The following is a 27500-nucleotide window of genomic DNA, read 5'->3' on the forward strand; positions in this document are numbered from 1 at the left end:
AGAATCTCTCCACTTCTACCCTATCCAGCCCCTTCATTATCTTATATGCCTCTATAAGATCACCCCTCAGCCTTCTAAATTCCAACGAGTACAAACCTAATCTGCTCAATCTCTCTTCATAATCTACACCCCTCATCTCTGGTATCAACCTGGTGAACCTTCTCTGCACTCCCTCCAAGGCCAATATATCCTTTTGCAAGTAAGGGGACCAAAACTGCACACAGTATTCCAGCTGCGGCCTCACCAATGCCTTGTACAGATGCAGCAAGACTTCTCTGCTTTTATATTCTATCCCCCTCGCGATAAATGCCAACATCCCATTTGCCTTCTTGATCACCTGTTGTACTTGCAGACTGAGTTTTTGCGACTCATGCACAAGGACCCCCAGGTCCCTTTGCACAGTAGTATGTTGTAATTTTTTTCCATTTAAATAATAATCCAATTTGCTATTATTTCTTCCAAAGTGAATAACCTCGCATTTGCCAACGTTATACTCCATCTGCCAGATCCTCGCCCACTCACTCAGCCTGTCCAAATCTCTCTGCAGACCTTCCGCTTCCTCCACGCAATTCACTTTCCCACTTATCTTCGTGTCGTCAGCAAACTTTGTTACTCTACACTCAGTCCCCTCCTCCAGATCATCTATGTAAATAGTAAACAGTTGAGGCCCCAGTACCGATCCCTGCGGCACGCCACTAGTCACCATCTGCCAACCAGAAAAGCACCCATTTATTCCAACTCTCTGCTTCCTGTTGGATAGCCAATCCCCAATCCACGCTGACACCCTACCCCCAACTCCGTGTGCCCCAATCTTCTGCAGCAACCTTTTGTGAGGCACCTTATCGAATGCCTTTTGGAAATCCAAAAACACCACATCTACCGGTTCCCCTCCGTCAACTGCACTAGTCACATCTTCATAAAAATCCAGTAAGTTCGTCAAACACGACTTTCCTCTCATGAATCCATGCTGCGTCTGCTTGATCGAAGCATTCTTATCCAGATGGCCTGCTATTTCTTCTTTAATGATGGATTCCAGCATTTTCCCAACTACAGACGTTAAGCTAACTGGCCTGTAGTTACCCGCCTTTTGTCTATTTCCTTTTTTAAACAGCGGCGTAACAGTAGCCGTTTTCCAATCAGCTGGCACTACCCCAGAGTCCAGTGAATTTTGATAAATAACCACTAACGCATCCGCTATTACCTCTGACATTTCTTTCAGTACCCTGGGATGCATTCCATCTGGGCCCGGGGACTTGTCCACCTTCAGTCCCGTTAGTCTACCAAGCACTCCCTCCCTGGTAACAATAATTGTATTGAGTACCTCTCCTCCTACCAACCCTCTATCGTTAATATTCGGTAAAGTATTTGTGTCTTCCAGCGTGAAAACCGACACAAAAAACCTATTTAAAGTCTCAGCCATTTCCTCGTTTTCCACTATTAACTCCCCCCTCTCATCCTCCAAGGGTCAAACATTCACTCTAGCTACTCTATTCCTTTTTATATATTTGTAAAAACTTTTACTATTTTTTTTATGTTTAGAGCTGGTTTAGTTTCATAATCTATCTTTCCTTTATCGCTTTCTTAGTTATTCTTTGTTGTTTTTTAAAGCTTTCCCAATCTTCTAAGTCTCCACTATTTTTGGCCACTCTGTACGCATCAGTTTTTAATTTAATACTCTCCTTTATTTCCTTTGTTATCCACGGCTGGTTATCCCTTTTCTTACAGTCCTTCTTTATTACCGGAATATATTGTTGCTGAGTACTGAAAAAGATCTCCTTAAAAATCCTCCACTGTTCCCCAGCTGTCCTACCTACCAGTCTGCTCTCCCAGTCCACCTTAGCCAATTCAGCCCTCACCCTATTGTACTCCCCTTTGTTCAAGCAGAGGACATTGGTTTGGGACCCTACTTTCTCCCGCTCCATCTGCACCAGAAATTCGACCATATTGTGATCACTCGACCCAAGAGGGTTCTTCACAAGAAGATCCTTAATTCTATCTACCTCGTTACACATTACAGATCTAAGATAACTCGTTCCCTCATCGGTTCTGTAACATACTGTTCAAGGTAACTATCCCGACAACATTCTAAGAACTCTTCCTCCATCCCACCCCTTGAGTCAGCCAATCAATATGCAGGTTGAAGTCCCCCATGATTATTGCTGTTCCATTTTTGCATGCATCCATTATTTGTTTGTTTATAGCCCTCCCCACCTCAACATTATTATTTGGGGGCCTATAGACCACGCCTACTAGTGTCTTTCTCCCCCTACTATTCCTTATCTCTACCCATAACGATTCCACGTTTTGTTCCTTAGAGCCTATGTCATCCCTCACTACTACCCTGATATTATCTTTTATTAACAGAGCTACCCCACCACCTTTTCCTTCCTGTCTATTCTTCCTAAATGCCTGATACCCCTGGATATTCATCTCCCAGTCCTGGTAACCCTGTAACCACGTTCTGTAATGGCCACTAGATCATACCCATTAGTGCTGATTTGTGCCATCAACTCATTAACTTTGTTCCGTATACTTTGTGCATTCAGGCAAAGTGTCTTTATTCCAGCTTTTATCTGGACCCGAATTGTTGAAATGTTATTAACCTCCTCCCTCTTGCACCGTCTATAACCCTTCTCTGTTTGCGAGCTAACTTCCTCGCTCCCAGTCACCTCGTCTCGATCCCCTCCCCTGAACCTATCTAGTTTAAACTCTCCCCAGTAGCCTTAGCCAACCTTCCCGCCAGGACATTGGTCCCCCTGGGATTCAAGTGCCACCCGTTTTTTGTGTACAGGTCACACCTGCCCCTAAAGAGGTCCCAATGGTCCAGGAACCTGAATCCCTGCCCCCTGCACCAGTCCCTCAGCCACACTTCACCCTCCACCTCACTCCATTCCTGCCCTCACCCTCCTGTGGCACAGGCAGCAATCCTGAGATCACTACCTTTGCTTTCCTCCTTCTCAGCTGTCTCCCTAATTCCCTATACTCTCTTTTCAGGACCCCTTCCCCCTTCCTTCCCACATCAGCGGTACCAATATGTACCGTTACCTCCGGCTCCTCTCCCTCCCCGCTCAGGATTTCTGGGACTCGCCCAGCGACATCCTGGATCCCGGCCCCAGGGAGGCAGACCACCATCTGAGACTCCCGCCTGCCTCTGCAAAACCATCTGTCCGTCCCCCTTACTGTCGAGTCCCCGATCAACACTGCCGTCCTCCCCTTTTCCTTAGCCCTCTGAGTTACAGGGCTGGCCTCCACTCTGGAGACACGGCCACTGCTGCTTCCCCCAGGTGGGCTGTCCCCCCCAGCTATACTCAGGCAGGAGTACTTGTTGTGTTGGGGCACATCCACTGGGGTGCTCTCTGTCACCCGAGCTTTCCCCTTCTTGGCTGTTACCCACTTGTCTGACTCCCGTGGCCCTGGTGTAACCATGTTTCTGTAACTGGTATCAATTGTCTGCTCAATCTCCCTCATCAGACGAAGGTCATCGAGCTCCAGCTCCAGCTCAATTACCCGGTCCTGTAGGTGCTGCAACTCAATGCACCTGGCGCAGATATGGGCATCCGGGAGGCTAGGAGTCTCCAGGACCTCCCACATCATACACCCAGAACAACAAACTGGCCTCACACTCATATTTGACCCTTTTTAACAAGGCACACAGAGAAAAGTTAAGAATTAAAAAACTAAGATTTGAAACTCACCCTTGCTCACCCTTACCCCGAAGCCCTGTGACCAAAGCCCTTACAGTTCACACTCTGCTTCCCATTCACTCCACTGCCCGCTCCCGACGCTGCCCGCTGTATACTGCGGCCTCCCTTTTATACTTCGCGCGCTATAAAAAGCTACAAAATGTCCGCCCACGTGACTAACAAATAAATAAAGTTTAAACTCCATTCTCCAGCCTCTAATCTCCCCGTGTGAGACTGAATCAGACCTCCATCTGATGTGATTTGATTTATTATTGCCACATGTATTAGTATACATTGAAAAGTATTGTTTCTTGCACATTTTGCAGACAAAACATACCGTTCATAGAGAAGGAAATGAGAGAGTCAGAATGTGGTGTTACAGTCATAGCTAGGGTGTAGAGAAAGATCAACTTAATACAAGGTAAGTCCATCCAAAAGTCTGACAGCAGCAGTGAAGAAGCTGTTGTTGAGTCGGTTGGTACGTGACCTCAGACTTTTGTATCTTTTTCCCGGAGGAAGAAGGTGGAAGAGAGAATGTCCGGGGTACGTGGAGTCCTTAATTATGCTGGCTGCTTTTTCCGAGGCAGCGGGAAGTGTAGACAGAGTCAATGGATGGGAGGCTGGTTTACGTGATGGACTGGGCTTCGTTCATGACCCTTTTGTAGTTTCTTGCGGTCTTGGGTAGAGCAGGAGCCATACCAAGCTGTGATACAACCAGAAAGAATGCTTTCTATGGTGCATCTGTGGAAGTTGGTGAGATTTGTCGTGGACCCTATGATTCCCCAGTTAGGATTAGATAGAGAATGATGTGCCCACAATACCAGCCGCCTGGAGGACAGTGGAGAGGTGCTGGAGGAAGATGGTGGGTATTACTGGCTGGGCCAGCATTCATTGCCTTTCCCAGAAGTCATTTAAGAGTCAACCAATTGCTCTGAAGCCACATGTAGGCCGTGGCGGGATTGGAACCCGGGTCTCTGGAGCGTTTCCCCAGTATATTACCCTGGGTCTCTGGATTCCTAGTCCAGTGACAATACCACTACATCACGGCCTTTCTCTTAGCTGGTTTGTAGCTTTAGCCTCCTGTGTGACCCTCGGATGAACTTTGAACTGGTCCATCACCAGTGCTGCCTCCAACCAACTCCTTAACGTTGCCCACCTCTCCCCCCGTATCAGCCCATCTGTTACTGAGAGACACTCATTGTCCTTTTGTCTCCGGGTTTGCTTTTTGCAATGCACACGACTGGCTGAGTTCCCAGGTGCAACCTCTTGTTCAGCTCATATACAATACTGTTGCCGGTAGACCAACGTGTATCGAGTATTTTCCACCCAGTCGTCCCATTGCGATTACGGTCGATGGGCCAAGTGGCCTCCTGCTGTAGAGTTTCTATGATTTATGATTTTCTCCTCATACTCAACGCCTTCGAGACCAGGCAACATCCTGGTGAACCTTCTTTGCTCTCACCAAAGCTTCCATATCCTTCTGGTAGTGTGGTGACCAGAACTGCACGCAATACTCCAAATGCGGCCTAAGCAAGGTTTTACATAGCTGCAAAATGATTTCCCAACTCTTGTACTCAATGCTGATGAAGACAAGCATACCATATGCCTTCTTTATCACCTTGGCCACCTGTGTTGTCACTTTTAGGGAATTGTGGACCTGCACAACCAGATCCCTCTGTATGTTAATGTTCCTAAGGGTTCTGCCATTTACAGTATAATTCACACCTCAATTTGATCCTCCAAAATGCATCATCTCACATTTGTCTGGATTAAACTCCATCTGCCATTTCTGTGCCCAAGTCTCCAATCTATCTCTATCCTGGTGTATAAATTGACAATCCCTGGCACTATCAGCAACTCCACCAATCTTCATGGCATCCGCAAACTTACTAACCAGACCCCCCCACATTTTCCTCCAGATCTTTTATATATACTACAAACCACAGAGGTCCCAGCACTGATCCCTGCCGAACTCCACTAGCTACAGATCTCCATTCTGAAAAACACCCTTCCACCGCTACTCTCTAAAGGAAGATGACAAAAAACACCAGGTCCGGATGATCTCTCTCCAGGTGGCACACAGCAGGGTCCTGGAGACTGATCACCAATTCCAGCGGGCTAATTCTGGAGGGATGGCAACTCTATTAGTTGGCAGGGTGACAAATTCTCTGGTTAATAATGCTGTGAAGGTACCTTACGCTGGTTAAAGGTGCTATATAAATGCAGGTTGTTGTCACTGTTTGGGACTGCCAATATACAGGGTTTGGGTTGCTAACTCTGGGACATGGCCCTGGAGCCTCCAGGAAGAAAGGATTAATCTCCTGGAGACTGTTACAGTAACACTGGGAGAAAAATCATTTGGGCAGTGAAGCAACTGTGATGTTTATTTCAGCTCCGGCGATGTGGAAGCTCTTTAACCGGGTGGGCCGACCTTGTGGTTAAAGGAATATGTCAAAGTCGTGGGAATTGGGGGTCCCTGGGGTGGGTGGGTTACGCTGTGGATTACCTGACGTAGGGGCATCTGACCCCCTCTGAGCTCAAGCTAAAGACACACCTTCTCTCTCTTTCCAGCTCCAGTCATCCTCTGCCCACCAGGGAAGAGACAGAAAGTTCCAGATCAAGTCTCATCTCCACCCGAGTCCAGCCACCAACACCCCCTCTCCGATCCATGCACCCAGTGTGGTGGGAGCCAGACCCTCACCCCACTCCCACACGGCAGCTGGACATGTGGTGGAGGTCCCGTGTGAAGAAGCGAACTGTCCGGGGGACAGTTTCTGTCAGAGTGACTATGAGAATGGAGGCTCCAGGTGTCATTGCAACTTGGGGAAGAGTGGAGAGAGGTGCCACAAAGGTAAGAAAATCAATCATTTACATTTCATTTGTATAGACTTGCATAAAATTTACATGGGATTCTCAGAATCTACATAGATTTACATAAATGTACAGAATTGCATATATTTCCATAAAATTACACTGAGTTACATAGAATTCACATAGAACTCAATCAATTTATCTCCGATTTCTACAATCTACATAGAATTTATATGGGAATACATATAAGGACGGCATGGTGGCACAGTGGTTAGCACTGTTGCCTCACAGCGCCAGGGAAGCGGGTCCGATTTCAGCCTTGGATTACTGCCTGTGTGGAGTTTGCACATTCTCCCCGTGTCTGCGTGGGTTTCCTCCGGGTGCTCCGGTTTCCTCCCACACTCCAAAGATGTGCAGGTTAGGTGGATTGGCCATGCTAAATTGCCCCTTAGTGTCCAAAGACATGCAGGTTAGGTGGATTGGCCATGCTACATTGCCCCTTAGTGTCCAAACATGTGCAGGTTAGGTGGATTGGCCATGCTAAATTGTCCCTTAGTGTCCAAAGATGTATAGGTTAGATGCAGACTCGATAGGCCGAATGCCCTTCATCTGCACTGTAGGATTTCTATTTAAGTATATTTACATAGAATTTAGAGCACAGATAGAGGGGTTGTTTAATCCATTGTCTTGTGACAGTGTCTGCTGCTTTACACTAACCTCTTCCTTCCTCACTTTATCTCATCACCATTTTCCAGAAGCTCTTCTGACGAGAGGATATTGACTCAGGACGTTAACTCTCTCTCTCCACAGATGCTGCCCGATCCATTGAGCATTTTCAGCCTTTTCTGTTTTTCTGACACATGAGCCTCCAGCCACACCCCATCATCTCAGCCCAACCTTCTCCTTCTCCCTCGGGCTTCTCCAGCTTCCCCTTAAACACAGCTCCATCACTCACCAGCGCGTCCCACATTCTCACAACTCTTTTTTTCATTCATTCGTGGGACGTGGGTGTCGCTGGCTGGGCCAGCATTTATTGCCCATCCCTAGTTGCCCAAGGGCAGTTGAGAGTCAACCACATTGCTGTGGCTCTGGAGTCACATGTAGGCCAGACCGGGTAAGGACAGCAGATTTCCACTAATGTCCTTTAGGGAAGGAAATTTGCCATCCTGACCTGATCTGGCCTACATGTGACTCCAGCAATGTGGTTGACTCTTAACTGCTGAGCAAGCCACTCAGTTCAAGGGCAACTAGGGATGGGCAAGGTTATAATTTGAGGAGGCGGGAAAGTGCCGGCGTTCTGGCATGCCACCATCCCAGATGTTTCAGGTCGTGACCTTTCATTAAAACTGGGAAAGTTAGAAATGTAATACCTTTTAAGGAAGTCAATAATCAGCTTGTGAAACGTTCCCACGTGCCAGTGACAGACTGGACAAGCTGGAGAGATTCCTGGTTCACCACACCGAACACAGAGTGATCTCCTTCACATCTAATCACTTGTCTCAATCTGGAACAGAGATGTCTACATCTCCCGTGGACTATGACTGATTGTGGACAGTCCTGTAATTGGAATGTGTGCCAATGTGAAAAGCACTCGTAATTGGAAAGAGCAATAAATGTTCAGTATTGGGTAGAGTCGCCATAGTCCCAGATCACCACAGGCTGGTGGTGATTCCACCTGAGGGTCACCACACCTCAGGCAAGGGGCAAGGTTGAGAAGGCTGAATAATCTCAGCTAATAGGGAATTGAACCCACGCTGTTGGCATTGCTCTGCATCACAAACCAGCCGTCCAGCCAGCTGAACTAAACCAACTTCAATATTAATTACTTCAGTAAGGCCTTTGACAAGGTCCCTCATGGCAGACTGGTGCAGAAAGTGAAGTCGCATGGGATCAGAGGTGAGCTGGCAAGGTGGATACAAAACTGGCTCGGTCAAAGAAGACAGACGGTAGCAGTGGAAGGGTGCGTTTCTGAATGGAGGGCTGTGACAAGTGGTGTTCCTCAGGGATCAGTGCTGGGACCTTTGCTGTTTGTAATATATATAAATGATTTGGAGGAAAATGTAACTGGTTTGATTAGTAAGTTTGCGGACGACACAAAGGTTGGTGGATTTACAGATAGCGATGAGGACCATCAGAGGATACAGCAGGATATAGATCAGTTGGAGACTTGGGTGGAGAGATGGCAGATGAAGTTTATTTAATCCGGACAAATGTGAGGTAATGCATTTTGGAAGGTCTAATACAGATAGGAAATATACAGTAAATGGCAGAACCTTTAAGAGTATTGATAGGCAGAGGGATCTGGGTGTACAGGTACACAGGTCACTGAAAGTGGCAATGCAGGTGGAGAAGGTAGTCAAGAAGGCATACCGCATACTTGCCTTCATTGGCTGGGGCATTGAGTTTAAAAATTGGCAAGTCATGTTGCAGCTTTATAGAACCTTAGTTAGGCCGCACTTGGAATATAGTGTTCAATTCTGGTCGCCACACTACCAGAAGGATGTGGAGGCTTTGGAGAGGGCACAGAAAAGATTTACAGGATGTTGCCTGGTATGGAGGGCATTAGCTATAAGGAGAGGTTGGAGAAACTTGGTTTGTTCTCACTGGAACGACGGAGGTTGAGGGGAGACCTGATAGAAGTCTACAAGATTCTGAGAGGCATGGACAGAGTGGATAGTCAGAAGCTTTTTCCCAGGGTGGAAGAGTCAATTACTAGGGGGCATAGGTTTATGGAGCAAGGTTGAAAGGAGATATACGAGGCAGAATTTTTACACAGAGGGTGATAGGTGCCTGGAACTCGCTGCCGGAGAGGTAGTGGAGGCAGATACGATAGTGACTTTTCAGGGACGTCTTGACAAATACATGAATAGGATGGGAATAGAGGGATATGGTCCCCGGAAGGGTAGGGGGTTTTAGTTAAGTCGGGCAGCATGGTTGGTGCAGGCTTGGAGGGCCAAAGGGCCTGTTCCTGTGCTGTAATTTTCTTTGTTCTATTTAAGTTGTGAAGAGAGGTTGGATCGGCTTGGGTTGTTTTCGTTGGAGCAGAGAAGACTGAGGGGTGACCTGATTGAGGTGTTCAAGATTATGAGGGGCATGGACAGGGTGGATAGGGAGCAGTTGTTCCCCTTAGTTGAAGGGTCAGTTACGAGGGGACACAAGTTAAAAGTGAGGGGAGGGAGGTTTCGGGGGGATTTGAGGAAAAACCTTTTTACCCAGAGGATGGTGACGGTCTGGAATGCGCTGCCATAACATTCAGGGCTATGGGCCAAGTGCTGGCAAGTGGGATTAGGTGGGCAGGTCAGGGCACTTCATGCATCACTGCAGACTCAATGGGCTGAAGGGCCTCTTCTGCACTGTAGTATTCTGTGATTCTGTGATTGTTGTAAAAACCTATCAGTTCACTCATGTCTTTTAAGGAAGGAAATAGGGTCATAGAATCATAGAGGTTTACAGCATGGAAACAGGCCCTTCGGCCCAACTTGTCCATGCCGCCCTTATTTTTTTTTAAAACCCCTAAGCTAGTCCCAATTGCCCACATTTGGCCCATATCCCTCTATACCCATTGTACCCATGTAACTGTCTAAATGCGTTTTAAAAGATAAAATTGAACCCGCCTCCACTACTACCTCTGGCAGCTTGTTCCAGACACTCACCACCCTCTGGGTGAAACAATTGCCCCTCTGGACACTTTTGTATCTCTCCCCTCTCACCTTAAACCTATGCCCTCTAGTTTTAGACTCCCCTACCTTTGGGAAAAGATATTGACTATCTACCTTGTCTATGCCCCTCATTATTTTATAGACCTCTATAAGATCACCCCTCAGCCTCCTACACTCCAGAGAAAAAAGTCCCAGTCTATCCAGCCTCTCCTTATAACTCAATCCATCAAGTCCCGGTAGCATCCCAGTAAATCTTTTCTGCACTCTTTCTAGTTTAATAATATCCTTTCTATAATAGGGTGACCAGAACTGCACACAGTATTCCAAGTGTGGCCTTACCAATGTCTTGTACAACTTCAGCAAGATGTCCCAACTCCTGTATTCAATGTTCTGACCGATGAAACCAAGCATGCTGAATGTCTTCTTCACCACTCTGTCCACCTGTGACTCCACTTTCAAGGAGCTATGAACATGCACCCCCAGATCTCTTTGTTCTGTAACTCTCCCCAACACCCTACCATTAACTGAGTAAGCCCTGCCCTAGTTCAACCTACCAAAATGCATCACCTCGCATTTATCTAAATTAAACTTCATCTGCCATTCGTCAGCCCACTGGCCCAATTGATCAAGATCCCGCTGCAATTGGACATAGCTTTCTTCACTGTCCACCATGCCACCAATCTTGGTGTCATCTGCAAACTTACTAACCATGCCTCCTATATTCTCATCCAAATCATTAATATAAATGACAAATAACAGTGGACCCAGCACTGGTCCCTGAGGCACACCGCTGGTCACAGGCCTCCAGTTTGAAAAGCAACTCTTCACAACCACCCTTAGAAGCCAATTTTGTATCCATTTAGATATCTCACCCTGGATCCCGTGAGATTCAACTTTATGCAACAACTACCATGAGGTACCTTGTCAAAGGCTGCTGTCCTTACCCGGTCTGACCTACATGTGACTCCAGAGCCACAGCAATGTGGTTGTCTCTCAACTGCCCTCTGACAACTAGGGATGGGCAATAAATGCTGACCAGCCAGTGACACCCATGTCCCACGAAGGAATAAAAAAATGCTTGCCTGCTTTTGAAACTTAACAAAATTAAAAACAGATCTCTTGTTCCAATCATGAATTGCTGCAGGAAATGTTTAATCATTTCATTTGAGTACATTTTTATGATGCATTTAGTTTAAAAATAAAACTGCTTAACTGACAGGACTCTCTGAGAAGCAGAAGTGAAAGTTACAGACATGCATTTTCATACTGAGAAATGATTTCAGTGCAACTGCTGATTTTTGTTTGAATAATCCTTTTAACAAATACCGTCCGTGTTAACTTGCTCCACACAAAGTAATCCCTGCAATTGCACAACACGTTTATAACGATATCGGCCTGGCTTTAATGTGAATAATTAGTGTGTGTGTGTGTGAGTGTGAGTGTGTGAATGCGTGTGAATGTGTGTGTATGTGTGTGAGTGTATGTTTGTGTGAATTTGTGTGAGTGTGTGTTTGTGTGTTGGTTCGCAGGGAAATGTCGGGCATGCTGGAACTCGGTCACTGATGACCCTTATCTGTGTCCAGATGTCCTGGCTTCCACTATACCGATTCAGGAAATAATCCAGGCTCCCATAGATGAGACCCATCTCCCTTCTCGAGGGTGGCACAGTGGTTAGCACTGCTGCCTCACAGCACCAGGGACCCGCGTTCAATTCCTGGTTTGAGTCACTGTCTGTGTGGAGTCTGCACGTTCTCCCCGTGTCTGCGTGGGTTTCCTCCAGGTGCTCCGGTTTCTTTCCACACTCCAAAGATGTGCGGGTTAGGTGGATTGGCCGTGCTAAATTTCCCCTTGGTGTCAGGGGACTAGCTAGGGTAAATGCATGGGGACCATATCCCTCTATTCCCATCCTATTCATGTATTTGTCAAGACGCCCCTTAAAAGTCACTACCGTATCTGCTTCCACTCCCTCCCCCGGCAACGAGTTCCAGGCACCCACCACCCTCTGTGTAAAGAAATTACTTCATACATCTCCTTTAAACCTTGGCCCTCGCACCTTAAACCTGTGCCCCCTAGTAATTGACTCTTCCACCCTGGGAAAAAGCTTCTGACTGTCCACTCTGTCCATGCCTCTCAGCATCTTGTAGACTTCTATCAGGTCTCCCCTCAACCTTCATCATTCCAGTGAGAACAAACCAAGTTTCTCCAACTCCTCTTCATAGCTAATGCCCTCCATACCAGGTAACATCCGTGTAAATCTTTTCTGTACCCTCTCCAAAGCCTCCACATCCTCCTGGTAGTGTGACGACCAGAATTGAACACTATATTCCAAGTGCGGCCTAACTAAAGTTCTATAAAGCTGCAACATGATTTGCCAATTTTTAACCTCAATGCCCCGGCCGATTCCAATGGTTTCCACTATACTGACTCAGGGAATAATTCAAACTCCCGGAGCAGTGCAGTGCTGAGAGAGTGCTGCACTGTTAGGTGAGACTCATCTCCCTTCTCGGACATCACCCATCCCGGCTGTTCCTGAGGTCCCCAGCAACACAGATGCCAGTCTTCAGCCAACTCAATTCACGCCATGTGATACCAACTGTAATAATCTCGCCGACATTAACACCCCTTATTTACACAGTGAATAAAGCACCGCTTCTCTGCATACACTGCCCAGGTCAAAGCCCCGAGACCTACACTGCCTCTTCCAGCTGGTTTTAACCTCCCACTGCTCCTTTTCTGTTGGCCCCCACTCCTCACTCAATATTTGATCTGATTTATTATTGTCACATGTATTAACATACAGTGAAAAGTATTGTTTCTTGCGCACGATACAGACAAAGCATACCATTCATAGAGAAGGAAAGGAGAGAGTGCAGAATGTAGTGTTACAGTCATAGCTAGGGTATAGAGAAAGATCAACTTAATGCGAGGTAAGTCCATTCAAATGTCTGACAGCAGCAGGGAAGAAGCTGTTCTTGAGTCGGTTGGTACGTGACCTCAGGCTTTGTATCTTTTTCCCCGACGGAAGAAGGTGGAAGAGAGAATGTTCAGGGTGCGTGGGGTCCTTAATTATGCTGGCTGCTTTTTCCGAGGCAGCGGGAAGTGTAGACAGAGTCAATGGATGGGAGGCTGGTTTGTGTAATGGATTGGGCTACATTCACGACCTTTTGTAGTTCCTTGCAGTTTTGGACAGAGCAGGAGCCAGACCAAGCTGTGATACAATAGAGGTTGTGAGGTTTGTTGGCTGGGTTATGCGCAGTGTTGATGTCACTGATTTGTATGCATTCCTTCCTCCCTCTCAGATATCTCCATTCAATACCCCAAATTCTACGGTTACTCCTACCTGACCTTTGAACCTCTCAAGAATTCCTACCAGCAATTTCAGATCACCGTTGAGTTTAAGGTGAGTGAAACTGCACAGGAAGGAGGTGTAGAAATATCATGATGTGGGACAAAGAGTGACTGTGCAAAGGCAGCTTGAGGACTGAGGGTCTGTTTGTCTTGGTGATCCTAAGTCACGACTCACGCACAGGGTTCTTGAGACACTGACGGAAGTCTTATCTAAAGATACCCTATAGTGGATACATACCAAAACTTTCTCAAAGGAGAGACACCTACAACCACCTGCAGCAAGTATCCTTGTCTCACCTCACATTCAAAAGCACAGAATTCTTCCAGAGAAGGAGGCCATTCAGCCTATTGTGGAAATGCTGGCATTGGACTGGGGTGGACACAATAAGAAGTCTCACAACCCCAGGTTAAAGTCCAACAGGTTTATTTGGAATCACGCGTTTTTCATCAGTTCACCTGATGAAGGAGCAGTGCTCCCAAAGCTCGTGATTCCAAATAAAGCTGTTGGACTTTAACCTGGTGTTGTGAGACTTCTTACTGTATTCCGCCTGTTGATTACGTGCTGACTCTCTGAAGGAGCAATGTACCCTGTGCTAGTCTCCCACTTCCTCCCCATAGCCCTGTACATTCTTCCATGTCACAAATAATGCAACTCCCACACATTGCCTCGATTGGCCCTGTCTCCATCACACTCTCAGACAGAACATTCCAGATCCAAACCACTCGCTGTGTGAATCTGTCTCCACCACACTCTCAGACAGTGCATTCGAGATCTAACCACTCGCTGTGTGAATCTGTCTCCCCCAGACTCTCAGACAGTGCATTCCAGATCCTAACCACTCGCTGTGTGAATCTGTCTCCACCACACTCTCAGACAGTACATTCCAGATCCTAACCACTCGCTGTGTGAATCTGTCTCCACCACACTCTCAGACAGTGCATTCCAGATCCTAACCACTCGCTGTGTGAATCTGTCTCCCCCACACTCTCAGACAGTGCACTCCAGATCCTAACCACTCGCTGTGTGAATCTGTCTCCACCACACTCTCAGGCAGTGCATTCCAGATCCTAACCACTCACTGTGTGAATCTGTCTCCACCACACTCTCAGACAGTACATTCCAGATCCTAACCACTCGCTGTGTGAATCTGTCTCCACCACACTCTCAGACAGTGCATTCCAGATCCTAACCACTCGCTGTGTGAATCTGTCTCCCCCACACTCTCAGACAGTGCACTCCAGATCCTAACCACTCGCTGTGTGAATCCCTGCTTCCCAATCCTTTTTTTGAGTTGATTTATTATTGTGACATGTATTAACATACAGTGAAAAGTATTGTTTCTTGCACGCTATACAGACAAAGCATACTGTTCATAGAGAAGGAAACGAGAGAGTGCAGAATGTAGTGTTACAGTCATAGCTCGGGTGTAGAGAAAGATCAACTTAATGCAAGGTAAGTCCATTCAAAAGTCTGACAGCAGCAGGGAAGAAGCTGTTCTCGAGTCGGTTGGTATGTGACCTCAGACTTTTGTATCTTTTTTCCGACGGAAGAAGGTGGAAGAGAGAACGCCCGGGGTGCGTGGGGTCCTTAATTATGCTGGCAGCTTTGCCGAGGCAGCAGGAAGTGTAGACAGAATCAGTGGATGGGAGGCTGGTTTGCGTGATGGATTGGGCTACTTTCACGACATTTTGTAGTTCCTTGCAGTCTTGGGCAGAGCAGGAGCCAGACCAAGCTGTGATACAACCAGAAAGAATGCTTTCTATGGTGCATCTGTAAAAGTTGGTGAGAGTCGTAGCGGACATGCCAAATTTCCTTAGTCTTTTGAGAAAGTAGAGGTGTTGGTGGGGCTTTCCTAACTATCGTGTCGGCATGGGGGGGACCAGGACAGGTTGTTGGTGATCTGGACACCTAAAAACATGAAGCTCTCGACCTTTCTACTTTGTTTCCGTTGATGTAGACAGGGGCATGTTCTCCTTTACGCTTCCTGAAGTCAATGACAATTCCTTCGTTTTGTTGAAATTGAGGGAGAGATTATTGTTGCCGCACCAGTTCACCAGATTCTCTATCTCATTCCTGTACTCTGTCTCATCATTGTTTGAGATCCGACCCACTATGGTGGTGTCGTCAGCAAACCTGAAAATCGAATTGGAGAGGAATTTGGCCGCACAGTCATAGGTGTATAAGGAGTATAGTAGGGGGCTGAGAACACAGCCTTGTGGGGCACCGGTGTTGAGGATGATCGTGGAGGAGGTGTTGTTGCCTATCCTTACTGATTGTGTTCTGTGGGTTAGGAAGTTCAGGATCCAGTCGCAGAGGGAGGTGCCGAGGCCCAGGCCACGGAGTTTGGAGATGAGTTTTGTGGGAATAATAATGTTGAAGGCTGAGCTGTAGTCAATAAATAGGAGTCTGACATAGGTGTCCTTGACTGGAAGGAGAGAGTGCGGAATGTAGTGTTACAGTCATAGCTAAGGTGTAGAGAAAGATCAACTTAATGCAAGGTAAGTCCATTCAAAAGTCTGATGGCAGCAGGGAAGAAGCTGTTCTTGATTCGGTTGGTTGTTGACCTCAGACTTTTGTATCTTTTTCCCAATCCTTCCACCAATGGGAACAGTTTCTTCTGACTGACCTGTCCAGAGCCCTCCTGTTTTGAACACCTCAATTAAATCTCTCAACCTTCTGTGCTCCAAGGAAAATGGTCCCAACTTCTCACATCTATCTTCATAACTGAAGTGAGAGCCAGTGCCCTCCAACACCGAGATGGCTTCTTTGAGCAGCATGTTCTAGAATCGACCAGAGAGCAAGTTATATCAGACTTGATGTGGAGTTACCGGCGTTGGACTGGGGTGGGCACAGTAAGAAGTCTCACAACACCAGGTTAAAGTCCAACAGGTTTATTTGGAATCGCGAGCTTTCGGAGCGCTGCTCCTTCCTCAGGTGAGTGATACCGAATAAACCTGTTGGACTTTAACCCGGTGTTGTGTGACTTCTTACTGTGTCAGACTTGGTATTGTGTAATGTGACAGGATTAATTAATGACTTCAGAGTAAAGGCAACCACAATATGATTTTAATTTTACATCCAGATTGAAAGGGAGAATAGTGGGTTAATGACAAGTATTTTATACTTAAATGAGGGCAACTATGTGGGTATGAAAGCTGAGCTAGGTTAAGTGTATTGTGATCCTAGGCTCAGGGAATATTTCAGAATAAGTATATTCCTACTATGAATAAAAATTCTAAGAGCTGGATCCACTAACCATGGTTATCTAAAGAAGATAAGGAAAGCGTTAATCTTAAGGAGAAAGCATTTTTTAAATTCATTCGTGGGACATGGGCATCGCTGGCTGGCCAGCATTTATTGCCCATCCCTAGTTGCCCTTGAGAAGGTGGTGGTGAGCTGCCTTCTTGAATCGCTGCAGTCCATGTGGTGTAGGTACACCCATAGTGCTGTTAGGGAGGGAATTCCAGGATTTTGACCCAGTGACAGTGAAGGAACAGCGATATATTTTCAAATCAGGATGGTGAGTGGCTTGGAGGGGAACTTGCAGGTGGTGGTGTTCCCATGTATCTGCTGCCCTATTCCTTCTAGATGGAAGTGGTCATGTTTTTGGAAGGTGCTGACTAACGATCTTTGGTGAATTGCTGCAGTGCATCTTGTAGACAGTACACACTGCTGCTACTGAGCGTCGGTGGTGGAGGGAGTGGATGTTTGTAGATGTGGTGCCAATCAAGTGGGCTCCTTTGTCCTCAATGGTGTCAAGCTTCTTGAGTGTTGTTGGAGCTGCACCAATCCAGGCAAGTGGGGAGTATTCCATCACACTCCTGACTTGTGCCTTGTAGATGGTGGACAGGCTTTGGGGAGTCAGGAGGTGAGTTATTTTGCAAAGATGAGTGGTCGGTCAGATTTTGGATCCAGTTTGCCAAACTGACCAGGATCCCATGGGATCTTACCTTCTTGATAAGTCTCCGATCCGGGACCATGTCAAAAGCCTTGCTAAAGCCTTAAGAAGGAAATAGATAGATTTCTAGACTCTAACGGCATCAAACAGTATGGGGAGAGTGCAGGAATATAGTACTGCGATGAAGGATCAGCCATGATCATATTGAATGGTGGAGCAAGCTGATGGGGCCGAATGGCCTACAACTGCTCCTCTTTTCTATGTTTCTATGTAAAATATGGGACTCGAGCCAAGATTCTATTGGAATTCTCGAATCTAGAGATAACCTAAGCATGAATGAAGATCTCAGTTGCAGATGGGCTGGGATAGGAGTGAAGTCACGTGATGTTACAAAGTTGGAAATAGGCGGAGTTGGAAGGTAATTTCAGGGTTAAAAAGGACTCTGTGGTTGCAATATGATCCCATTATTTAGTTTGAGGTAATTTCTGTTCTTCCATACTGAATGTCGGAGAGTTGGCCGAATGCATCAGTTGATGGTGACTGACAGTTAACTGCCATACATTGTTTGAAATTTAAACCAGGCAACTTGACTCTGATTGGTCAAGGCTTTGCCCTGATGAATGAGCCAGTGAATGGTTGTCACTTTTGTTTAGCTGAAACCAGTGCATTCTCCATGGCAACACTTCTACCAATCAGAGTCCATTGGCCAACCAATCAGAACCTGCAATCCCCGTAACCCCATACATGGCTAATGCTTCTAACCCACACATTTTGGGATACTGAGGGGCAATTTAGCATGGCTAATGCACCTAACCTGCACATCTTTAGAGTATGGGAGGAAACCAGAACATCAGGAGGAAACCCACGTGGACACGGGGAGAATGTGCAAACTTCGTACAGACAGTGACCCAAGCCGGGAATCGAACCCGGGTCCCTGGCACTGTGAGGCAGCAGCGCTAACCACTGTGCCACCGTTGACTTTTAACTGTCCTCTGAAATTACAGAACAAGTTACTCAATTGAAGTGTAATTAGGGATGGACAATAAAAGCTGAATGATAGCCCCTTGAATGGCCTGTGTGGAGTGGGACTCAAACCCTTCACTCTCTGACACAGAATCAGGAACACGATCAAGGGGCGGCACGGTGGCACAGTGGTTAGCACTGCTGCCTCACAGCACCAGGGACCCGGGTTCGATTCCTGGCTCGGGTCGCTGTCTGTGTGGAGTCTGCACATTCTCCCCGTGTCTGCGTGGGTTTCCTGCGGGTGCTCTGGTTTCCTCCCACAGTCCAAAGATGCGTGCGGGTTAGGTTGATTGGCCATGCTAAATTGCCCCTTAGTGCGTGGGGGATTAGCAGGGTAAATATGTGGGGTGACGGGAATAGGGCCTGGGTGGGATTGTGGTCGGTGCAGACTCGATGGGCCGAATAGCCTCCTCCTGTACTGTGATTCTACGGCACCAGACGCCGAGGCTCACCCTCTGCACTCAAACGCACACATCTGCAAAGGAGAGGTCTCCAATCATTTCGCCTGTTTTGCTGCGTATTTCCAGCACTTTCCATGTGGGAGCTGGGGTTCTGCTGCTCAGAGCAGTGAAGCTTAAGAGATTTAGAGGTTCAGAGTCATAGAAGTTTACAGCATGGAAACAGGCCCTTCAGCCCAACTTGTCCATGCTGCCCTTTTTTTTAAACCCCTAAGCTAGTCCCAATGGTCCGCATTTGGCCCATATCCCTCTACACCCCAATCTTACCCGTGTAACTGTCTATAGAGTTGAGCAAACTGTCTATTTGAATCGATTTATTATTGTCACATGTATTGAGATACAGTGAAAAGTATTGTTTCTTGCGCGCTATCCAGACAAAGTATACCATTCATAGAGAAGGAAAAGAGAGGGTGCAGAATGTAGTGTTATAGTCAGAGCTAGGGTGTAGAGAAAGATCAACTTAGTGCGAGGTCGGTCCATTCAAAAGTCTGACAGCAGCTGGGAAGAAGCTGTTCCTGAGTCGGTCGGTACTTGACCTCAGATTTTTGTATCTTTTTCCCGACGGAAGAAGGTGGAAGAGAGAATGTCCGGGGTGTGTGGGGTCCTTAATTATGCTGGCTGCTTTGCCGAGGCAGTGGGAAGTGTAGACAGAGTCAATGGATGGGAGGCTGGATTGCGTGATGGATTGGGCTACATTCAGGACCTTTTGTAGTTCCTTGCGGTCTTGGGCAGAGCAGGAGCCATACCAAGCTGTGATACAACCAGAAAGAATGCTTTCTATGGTGCATCTGTAAAAATTGGTGAGAGTCGTAGCTGACATGCCAAATTTCCTGAGTCTTCTGAGGAGATTTAATTGAGGCGTTCAACATTGTAAATAAGGAGAATCTTCCCACTGGCATGAGAATCAACAACCAGAGGATACAGATTGACAGTGAATGACAAGAAAGCTCAGAGGGGTGAGAGTGAGTTGTTGGGATCTGGAAGGTGCTGCCTGAAAGGGCGGTGGAAGCAGATTATATTGGAACTTTCAAAAGGGAATTGGATAAATACTTGAATTAGCAGGGCCGTGGGTTAAAGTGCAGGAGGGTGTGACTAATTGGATTGTTCCATCAAAGGGCTAACACAGACACGATGGGCTGAATGGCGTCATCCTGTGCTGATGGTGAATGAGCTGAGGCTGTTTCAGTCCATTCCCTCCACTCGGTCGGATGGTCAGTCCCTCTGGTTACTCTGCCCCTCACGTTCCTGTGTTATTGTGTCCCGCTCCTGCAGGCAGATGTGGAAGACGGATTGCTGCTATACTGCGGGGAGACTGAGAGCGGCCATGGAGATTTCCTTTCACTCGCAATTATCCGCCGACACCTTCAGTTCAGGTCAGGCGCGGCATTCTGCAATGTGAACTAAAACACCACACACCCCTGTGTTTACACAGACCCCCGTGTTTACACAGACCCCCGTGTTTATACAGACCCCTGTGTTTATACAGACCCCTGTGTTTATACACACCCCCGTGTTTACACAGACCCCCGTGTTTACACAGACCCCTGTGTTTATACAGACCCCTGTGTTTATACAGACCCCTGTGTTTATACAGACCCCTGTGTTTATACAGACCCCTGTGTTTATACAGACCCCTGTGTTTATACACACCCCTGTGTTTACACAGACCCCTGTGTTTATACAGACCCTAGCAGTTACACAAACCCCGGTGTTTACACAGACCCCGGCGTTTACACAGACCCCGGCGTTTACACAGACCCCGGCGTTTACACAGACCCCGGCGTTTACACAGACCCCTGCATTTATGCAGTCCCATGTGTTTACTCATCTCCTTGCATTTATGCAGGCCCATGTGTTTATACAGACCCCTGTGTTTATACAGACCCTAACAGTTACACAAACCCTGGCATTTACACATTCCTCGGTGTTTACACAGACCCCGGCGTTTACACAGACCCCTGCATTTACGCAGGCCCATGTGTTTATACAGCCCCTGATGGCTGCCTTTCACCTCCCTTCCCCATTACTCTGATTGACCGCAGGGTACTGAGGGAGTGCTGCATTGTCGAAGGAGCTGCTTTCAGTTGAGATGTTAAACCGAGGCTCTGTGATTATTGAGGTGCAGCAGGGAGCTTTCCCTGGTGTCCTGCCCTATAGCTGTCCCTCAAATCAACATCACAGAAAGCAGATTGGCTAATCACTAACACATTGCTGTTTGTGGGATCTTACTGTGCACCGTGACAAGATTGGCCATCCAGTGAGTGTATGAAAGGCGCTACATAAATGTAAGTCTTTTTTTTTCCTTCCAGGTTTAACTGTGGCACCGGGGCTGCCGTCTTGGTCAGTGAGAGCCGGGTAAGGGCAGGACACTGGCACACAGTCACCATCTACAGACATGGCATCAGTGGCTGGCTCCGAGTGGACAATGACACCCCAGTCACAGGGAAATCCAAGGTAAGCTCCCCCTGGAGGAGGGGCTGGGGGAGAGGGCGAGGGGAGGGAGGGGCTGGGGGAGAGGGCGAGGGGAGGGAGGGGCTGGGGGAGAGGGCGAGGGGAGGGAGGGGCTGGAGGAGAGGGCGAGGGGAGGGAGGGGCTGGGGGAGAGGGCGAGGGGAGGGAGGGGCTGGGGAGAGGGCGAGGGGAGGGAGGGGCTGGAGGAGAGGGCGAGGGGAGGGAGGGGCTGGGGGAGAGGGCGAGGGGAGGGAGGGGCTGGAGGAGAGGGCGAGGGGAGGGAGGGGCTGGGGGAGAGGGCGAGGGGAAGGAGGGGCTGGGGAGAGGGCGAGGGGAGGGAGGGGCTGGGGAGAGGGCGAGGGGAGGGAGGGGCTGGGGAGAGGGCGAGGGGAGGGAGGGGCAGGGGGAGGGGGCGAGGGGAGGGAGGGGCTGGGGGAGAGGGCGAGGGGAGGGAGGGGGAGGGGGCGAGGGGAGGGAGGGGCTGGGGGAGAGGGCGAGGGGAGGGAGGGGCAGGGGGAGAGGGAGAGGGCGAGGGAGAGGGCGAGGGGAGGGAGGGCCTGGGGAGAGGGCGAGGGGAGGGAGGAGCTGGGGGAGAGGGCGAGCGGAGGGAGGGAGGGAGGGGCAGGGGGAGGGGGCGAGGGGAGGGAGGGGCAGGGGGAGAGGGCGAGGGGAGGGAGGGGCTGGGGGAGAGGGAGAGGGCGAGGGGAGGGAGGGGCAGGGGGAGGGGGCGAGGGGAGGGAGGGAGGGGCTGGGGGAGAGGGCGAGGGGAGGGGAGGGAAGGGCAGGGGGAGGGGGTGAGGTGAGGGAGGGGCTGGGGGAGAGGGCGAGGGGAGGGAGGGGTTGGGGGAGAGGGCGAGGGGAGGGAGGGGCAGGGGGAGGGGGCGAGGGGAGGGAGGGGCAGGGGGAGGGGGCGAGGGGAGGGAGGGGCTGGGGGAGGGGGCGAGGGGAGGGAGGGAGGGAGGGGCAAGGGCAGGGAATGAGGAGAGTGGAGGAGGATTGGGCCAGGGACCCAGGAGAGGGAGGGAGAGGGTGGCTGGCAACGATAGGGGTTGGAGAGGTAAAGGATTAGACTGGAGGAGGAGGGAGGAGAGGGGCTGGGCAGGTTAAAGGGAGGGAACAGAGGAAAGCCGAGGGAGACAGCAGGGGGAGGAGGAAGAGGGGAGGAGGAAGAGGGGAGGAGGAGGAGGAAGAGGGGAGGAGGAAGAGGGGAGGAGATTAGGAGGGAGGGAGGACAGGAAGGGAGAGCAGAAGAGGAGAGAGTGGGAGGGTAAGGAGGGCAGAAAAGCGTGACTGAGGAGGGAAGTGGAAATGGGAGGAAATAGAGAGATTGAGGGGGACAGGCAGGGTGGGGTGGGGGGGATGAGGGGGACAGGCGGGGCGGGGGTGATGAGGGGGACAGGCAGAGTCGGGGTGATGAGGGGGACAGGCAGAGTCGGGGTGATGAGGGGGACAGGCAGGGTGGGGTGATGAGGGGGACAGGCAGGGTGGGGTTGATGAGGGGGACAGGCAGGGTCGGGGTGATGAGGGGGACAGGCAGGGTGGGGTGATGAGGGGGACAGGCAGGGTGGGGGGGTGATGAGGGGGACAGGCAGGGTGGGGAGTGAGGGGGACAGGCAGGGTGTGGGGGGTGATGAGGGGGACAGGCAGAGTCGGGGTGATGAGGGGGACAGGCAGAGTCGGGGTGATGAGGGGGACAGGCAGGGTGGGGTGATGAGGGGGACAGGCAGGGTGGGGTTGATGAGGGGGACAGGCAGGGTCGGGGTGATGAGGGGGACAGGCAGGGTGGGGTGATGAGGGGGACAGGCAGGGTGGGGGGGTGATGAGGGGGACAGGCAGGGTGGGGAGTGAGGGGGACAGGCAGGGTGTGGGGGGTGATGAGGGGGACAGGCAGGGTGGGGGTGATCAGGAGGACAGGCAGGGTCGGGGTGATGAGGGGGACAGGCAGGGTGGAGGAGTGATGAGGGGGACAGGCAGGGCGGGGTGGGTGATGAGGAGGACAGGCAGGGTGGGGGAGTGATGAGGGGGACAGGCAGGGCGGGGGGGGTGATGAGGAGGACAGGCAGGGTGGGGGTGATGGGAGGGACAGGCAGGGTGGGGGGAAGTGGGGCAGGGTGAGTGTTACCCAGGAGCGGTGTGGGTGGAGGGGATGGCCTGTCACTCTCTCTGTGTTGACCGAGTCTTCCTTTTCCTCAGGGTCTTTATACCAAGATCACATTCCGCTCGCCACTCTACCTTGGTGGAGCGCCCAGTGTCTATTGGCTAGCCAAGGCAGCAGGGACCAATCGGGGGTTCCGAGGTTGTGTGCAGTCTCTGGTCATCAACGGCAGACAGGTCAGCATGAGGGCCTGGCCCCTGGGCCAAGCTGTCAGCGGGGCTGATGTAGGTGAGTGTGAGTATCCTGTGCTGTGGGGGGGACGGGGGGTGTGGGGGGACGGAGTGGTGGGGGGGATGTGTGGGGGGTGGGGGGGGACGGGGGGTGGGGGGAATGTGTGGGGGGGTGATGTGTGGGGGGTGGTGGTGGAGGGTGGGGGGTGGTTCCCTTCATCTCTTGATCAGCATGGAGCTGGTTTAACAAAGCCCCCAGGAAACACCATCCCAAACTAAGGGAGAGGAGGAAGCCATTCAGCCCATCCAGACTGATCTACCCCAAATAACCTGGCTTTAAATGGAAGGTTCTGCCCCATTGTTCTGGACCAGTCCCCTTGCAGAGGAAATAATTTCTCTCTGTTAAACTATCGAGTCTTTTAATCATCTGAAACAGCTCCATTAATTCAGCAGGAGCAGGGAAGGCCACTCAGCCCATCGAGTCTGCTCCACCATTCAGTGAGACCATGACTGATCTGATGTGATAATCCTCAACCCCACTTTCCCGCCTTATCCCCATAACCCTCGGTTCCCTGACTGATTAGAAATCTGTCGCTCTCAGCCTTGAACATACTTAACGATCCAGTCTCTACAGCCCTCTGCGGGAAAGAATTCCACAGACTCACTACCATCGGAGAGAAGAAATTCCTCCTCAGCTCTGTCTTAAGTGGGCGACCCCCTCACTCTGAGACTCTGCCCTCTGGTCCTAGACTTTCCCAAAAGGCAGCACGGTGGCACAGTGGTGAGCACTGCTGCCTCACAGCGCCAAGGACCCGGATTCGATTCCGGGTTTGGGTCACTGTCTGTGCGGAGTCTGCACGTTCTCCCCGTGTCTGCGTGGGTTTCCTCCGGGTGCTCCGGTTTCCCCCCACAATCCAAAAGACGTGCTGGTTCGGTGGATTGGCAGTGCTAAATTCTCCCTCAGTGTTACCCGAACAGGCGCCGGAGTGTGGCAACCAGAGGATTTTCACAGTAACTTCATTGCAGTGTTAATGTAAGCCTACTTGTAACACTAATAAAGAAGAAACCTATTCCGGTCATTGTCTCCCCAAAGCCCTGTACAACTGTAGCTCTTTATTCCTGGACTCCAATCCCCTTACAATGAAGACCAACTTGCCATTTGCCTTCCAAATTGCTTGCTTGTCCCTGTGTGTTAACTTTCTGCGTTCCTTGTACAAGCACACCCAAGTCTCTTTGCACATCAACACTTACAAGTTTCACACCTTCCAAAAAATATTTTGCCTTTTATTCTTACGATCAAAGTGAATAACTTCACATTTCCCCACATTATAATCCAGCTGCCATCTTGTTGCCCACTCACCGGACCTGCTGATATCTCTTTGTCTCTCTGTGTCCTCCCCGCAGCTTCCCTTTCCACCGAGCTTGTTAGCACCAGCAAACTTCGACACGTTAATCTCTGTCTCTCCACCTGAGTCATCAATATAGATTATAAACAGCTGCGGCTCCAGGACTAATCCCTGTGGCATTCCACCAGTCACTGCCTGCCAACTTGAGAATGCCCTGTTTATGCCCACTCTCTGTTTTGATCCATTAACCAATCCTCTGTCCATGCTAATATATTACCCCCAACTTCATGAGCCCTTATTTTGCATATTAACCCTTTGTGTGACACCTTAACGAATACCGATCCCCCGGGTGTCCTGATGAATGGAAAAGATCAGAAATAGGGGAAAAATGGCAAGAGTCTGCTTGCTCTCTGATTGGTGGGGACGGCGCGCAGTGTGTCGATGGGTCTTTGCTCTCTGATTGGTGGGGACGGCGCGCAGTGTGTCGATGGGTCTTTGCTCTCTGATTGGTGGGGACGGCAATGTGTCGATGGGGGTTTGCTCTCTGATTGGTGGGGACAGCAGTGTGTCGATGGGTCTTTGCTCTCTGATTGGTGGGGACGGCAATGTGTCAATGGGGGTTTGTTCTCTGATTGGTGGGGACAGCAGTGTGTCGATGGGTCTTTGCTCTCTGATTGGTGGGGACAGCAGTGTGTCGATGGGTCTTTGCTCTCTGATTGGTGGGGACGGCAATGTGTCGATGGGGGTTTGTTCTCTGATTGGTGGGGATGGCAGTGAGTCGATGGGGGTTTGCTCTCTGATTGGTGGGGATATCAGGTGACCTGCGGTAGGGGTGCAATGTTGGAGGTCATGTGATGAAATCTCCAGGAATCAGTCTGACACAGTTGGCAATCACACTTTCAGGGCTTTGATTCTTATTCCATGGGTTTTCAGGTGAACCGCTGGTTCTGGTTGTTCCAGAAGTTTCTGGCCCATTGCCTCCCTCATCCTGGCACCCAGTGGCCTCTCTGTCGTCATGGTTACCTAACCCTTTACTTGCAGAGTTACTCTGAAATTGCTCTTGTAATTTCCCTGGGGTATCCACCTGGCTCCCTACACAGTAACCATTGATCTGCTTTTACCTTCTCTCGTCCCCCTTCCCCCCCCACCATACTCCCCTTCTCCCGCTCCCCCACCCTCCCCCTCTCCCCTCTCCCCCTCCCCCACCCTCCCCCTCTCCCCTCTCCCCCTCTCCCCCTCTGCCCCTCTGCCCCTCTGCCCCTCCGCCCCTCTCCCCCTCCCCCCCGCCCTCCCCAATCTGGGCTTTGTTTGCAGGAGAGTGCAGCACTGGACTGTGTAACCGGGTCTCCTGTGTCAATGGCGGAAGCTGTGTCCCACACAGAGCTGACTCCTACCTGTGTCTGTGTCCCAGAGGTTTTCGAGGCAGACGCTGTGAGCAAGGTAAGTGTTCCTCACCTGTGATCTCTTTCCACAGCGAATATCATTCGGAGCTGATTGGCACTGGTCACTATGTGTGTTTGTGCCTGTGTGAGTGTGAGTGTGTGAGTGTGTGCGAGCGCGCGTGTGAGTGCGTCTTCAAATTAAATAAGGGCAATGACAATGGTATGAGGGACGAGTTGTCTCAGGTGAATTGGGTAAATAAGCTAAGATACAGGTCAGTAGATAAGCAGTGGCAATATCATTCAAGGCTGTTTGGCATTGGAAAGTGTGTGTGCTTGTGTCTTTGCCAGTGCGTGTGTGTGTGTGTGTGTGTGTGCGTGCGCCTGTGTGTCTGTGTGTGTGTGTCTGTGTGTGTGTCTGTGTGTGTGTCTGTGTGTGTGTCTGTGTGTGTGTCTGTGTGTGTGTGTGTGTGTGTGTGTGTGTGTGTGTGTGCCTGTGTGTGTGCCTGTGTGTGTGCCTGTGTGTGTGTGTGTGTGTCTGTGTGTGTGTGTGTGTGTGTGTGCCTGTGTGTGTGTGCCTGTGTGTGTGTGCCTGTGTGTGTGTGCCTGTGTGTGTGTGTCTGTGTGTGTGTCTGTGTGTGTGTCTGTGTGTGTGTCTGTGTGTGTGTGTGTGTGTCTGTGTGTGTGCCTGTGTGTGTGTCTGTGTGTGTGTCTGTGTGTGTGCCTGTGTGTGTGCCTGTGTGTGTGTGTGTGTGTCTGTGTGTGTGTGTGTGTGTGTGTGCCTGTGTGTGTGTGCCTGTGTGTGTGTGCCTGTGTGTGTGCCTGTGTGTGTGCCTGTGTGTGTGCCTGTGTGTGTGCCTGTGTGTGTGCCTGTGTGTGTGTGTGTGTGTCTGTGCCTGTGTGTGTGTGCCTGTGTGTGTGTGCCTGTGTGTGTGCCTGTGTGTGTGCCTGTGTGTGTGTGCCTGTGTGTGTGTGCCTGTGTGTGTGTGCCTGTGTGTGTGTGCCTGTGTGTGTGTGCCTGTGTGTGTGTGCCTGTGTGTGTGTGTCTGTGTGTGTGCCTGTGTGTGTGTCTGTGTGTGTGTGTCTGTGTGTGTGTCTGTGTGTCTGTGTGTGTGTCTG

The 27500-nt window shown here is 49.9% G+C and overlaps 1 protein-coding gene across 3 annotated transcripts in view; it reads left to right on the forward strand.

The window, feature by feature from the left end:
* egflam (EGF-like, fibronectin type III and laminin G domains) overlaps window positions 1–27500 on the forward strand; it is a 143575-nt gene that overhangs the window by 68392 nt on the left and 47683 nt on the right. For all 3 annotated transcript variants that reach the window (XM_078215208.1, XM_078215209.1, XM_078215207.1), the window contains exons 10-15: window positions 6255–6534; window positions 13453–13553; window positions 20154–20254; window positions 21191–21335; window positions 23525–23714; window positions 26317–26442. In XM_078215208.1, the coding sequence (XP_078071334.1) occupies window positions 6255–6534; window positions 13453–13553; window positions 20154–20254; window positions 21191–21335; window positions 23525–23714; window positions 26317–26442 (943 nt within the window). The remainder of the gene's footprint in view (window positions 1–6254; window positions 6535–13452; window positions 13554–20153; window positions 20255–21190; window positions 21336–23524; window positions 23715–26316; window positions 26443–27500) is intronic.

The sequence above is a fragment of the Mustelus asterias genome, chromosome 6 (assembly GCF_964213995.1).
Source record: "Mustelus asterias chromosome 6, sMusAst1.hap1.1, whole genome shotgun sequence".
Classification (NCBI taxonomy): Eukaryota; Metazoa; Chordata; class Chondrichthyes; order Carcharhiniformes; family Triakidae; genus Mustelus; species Mustelus asterias.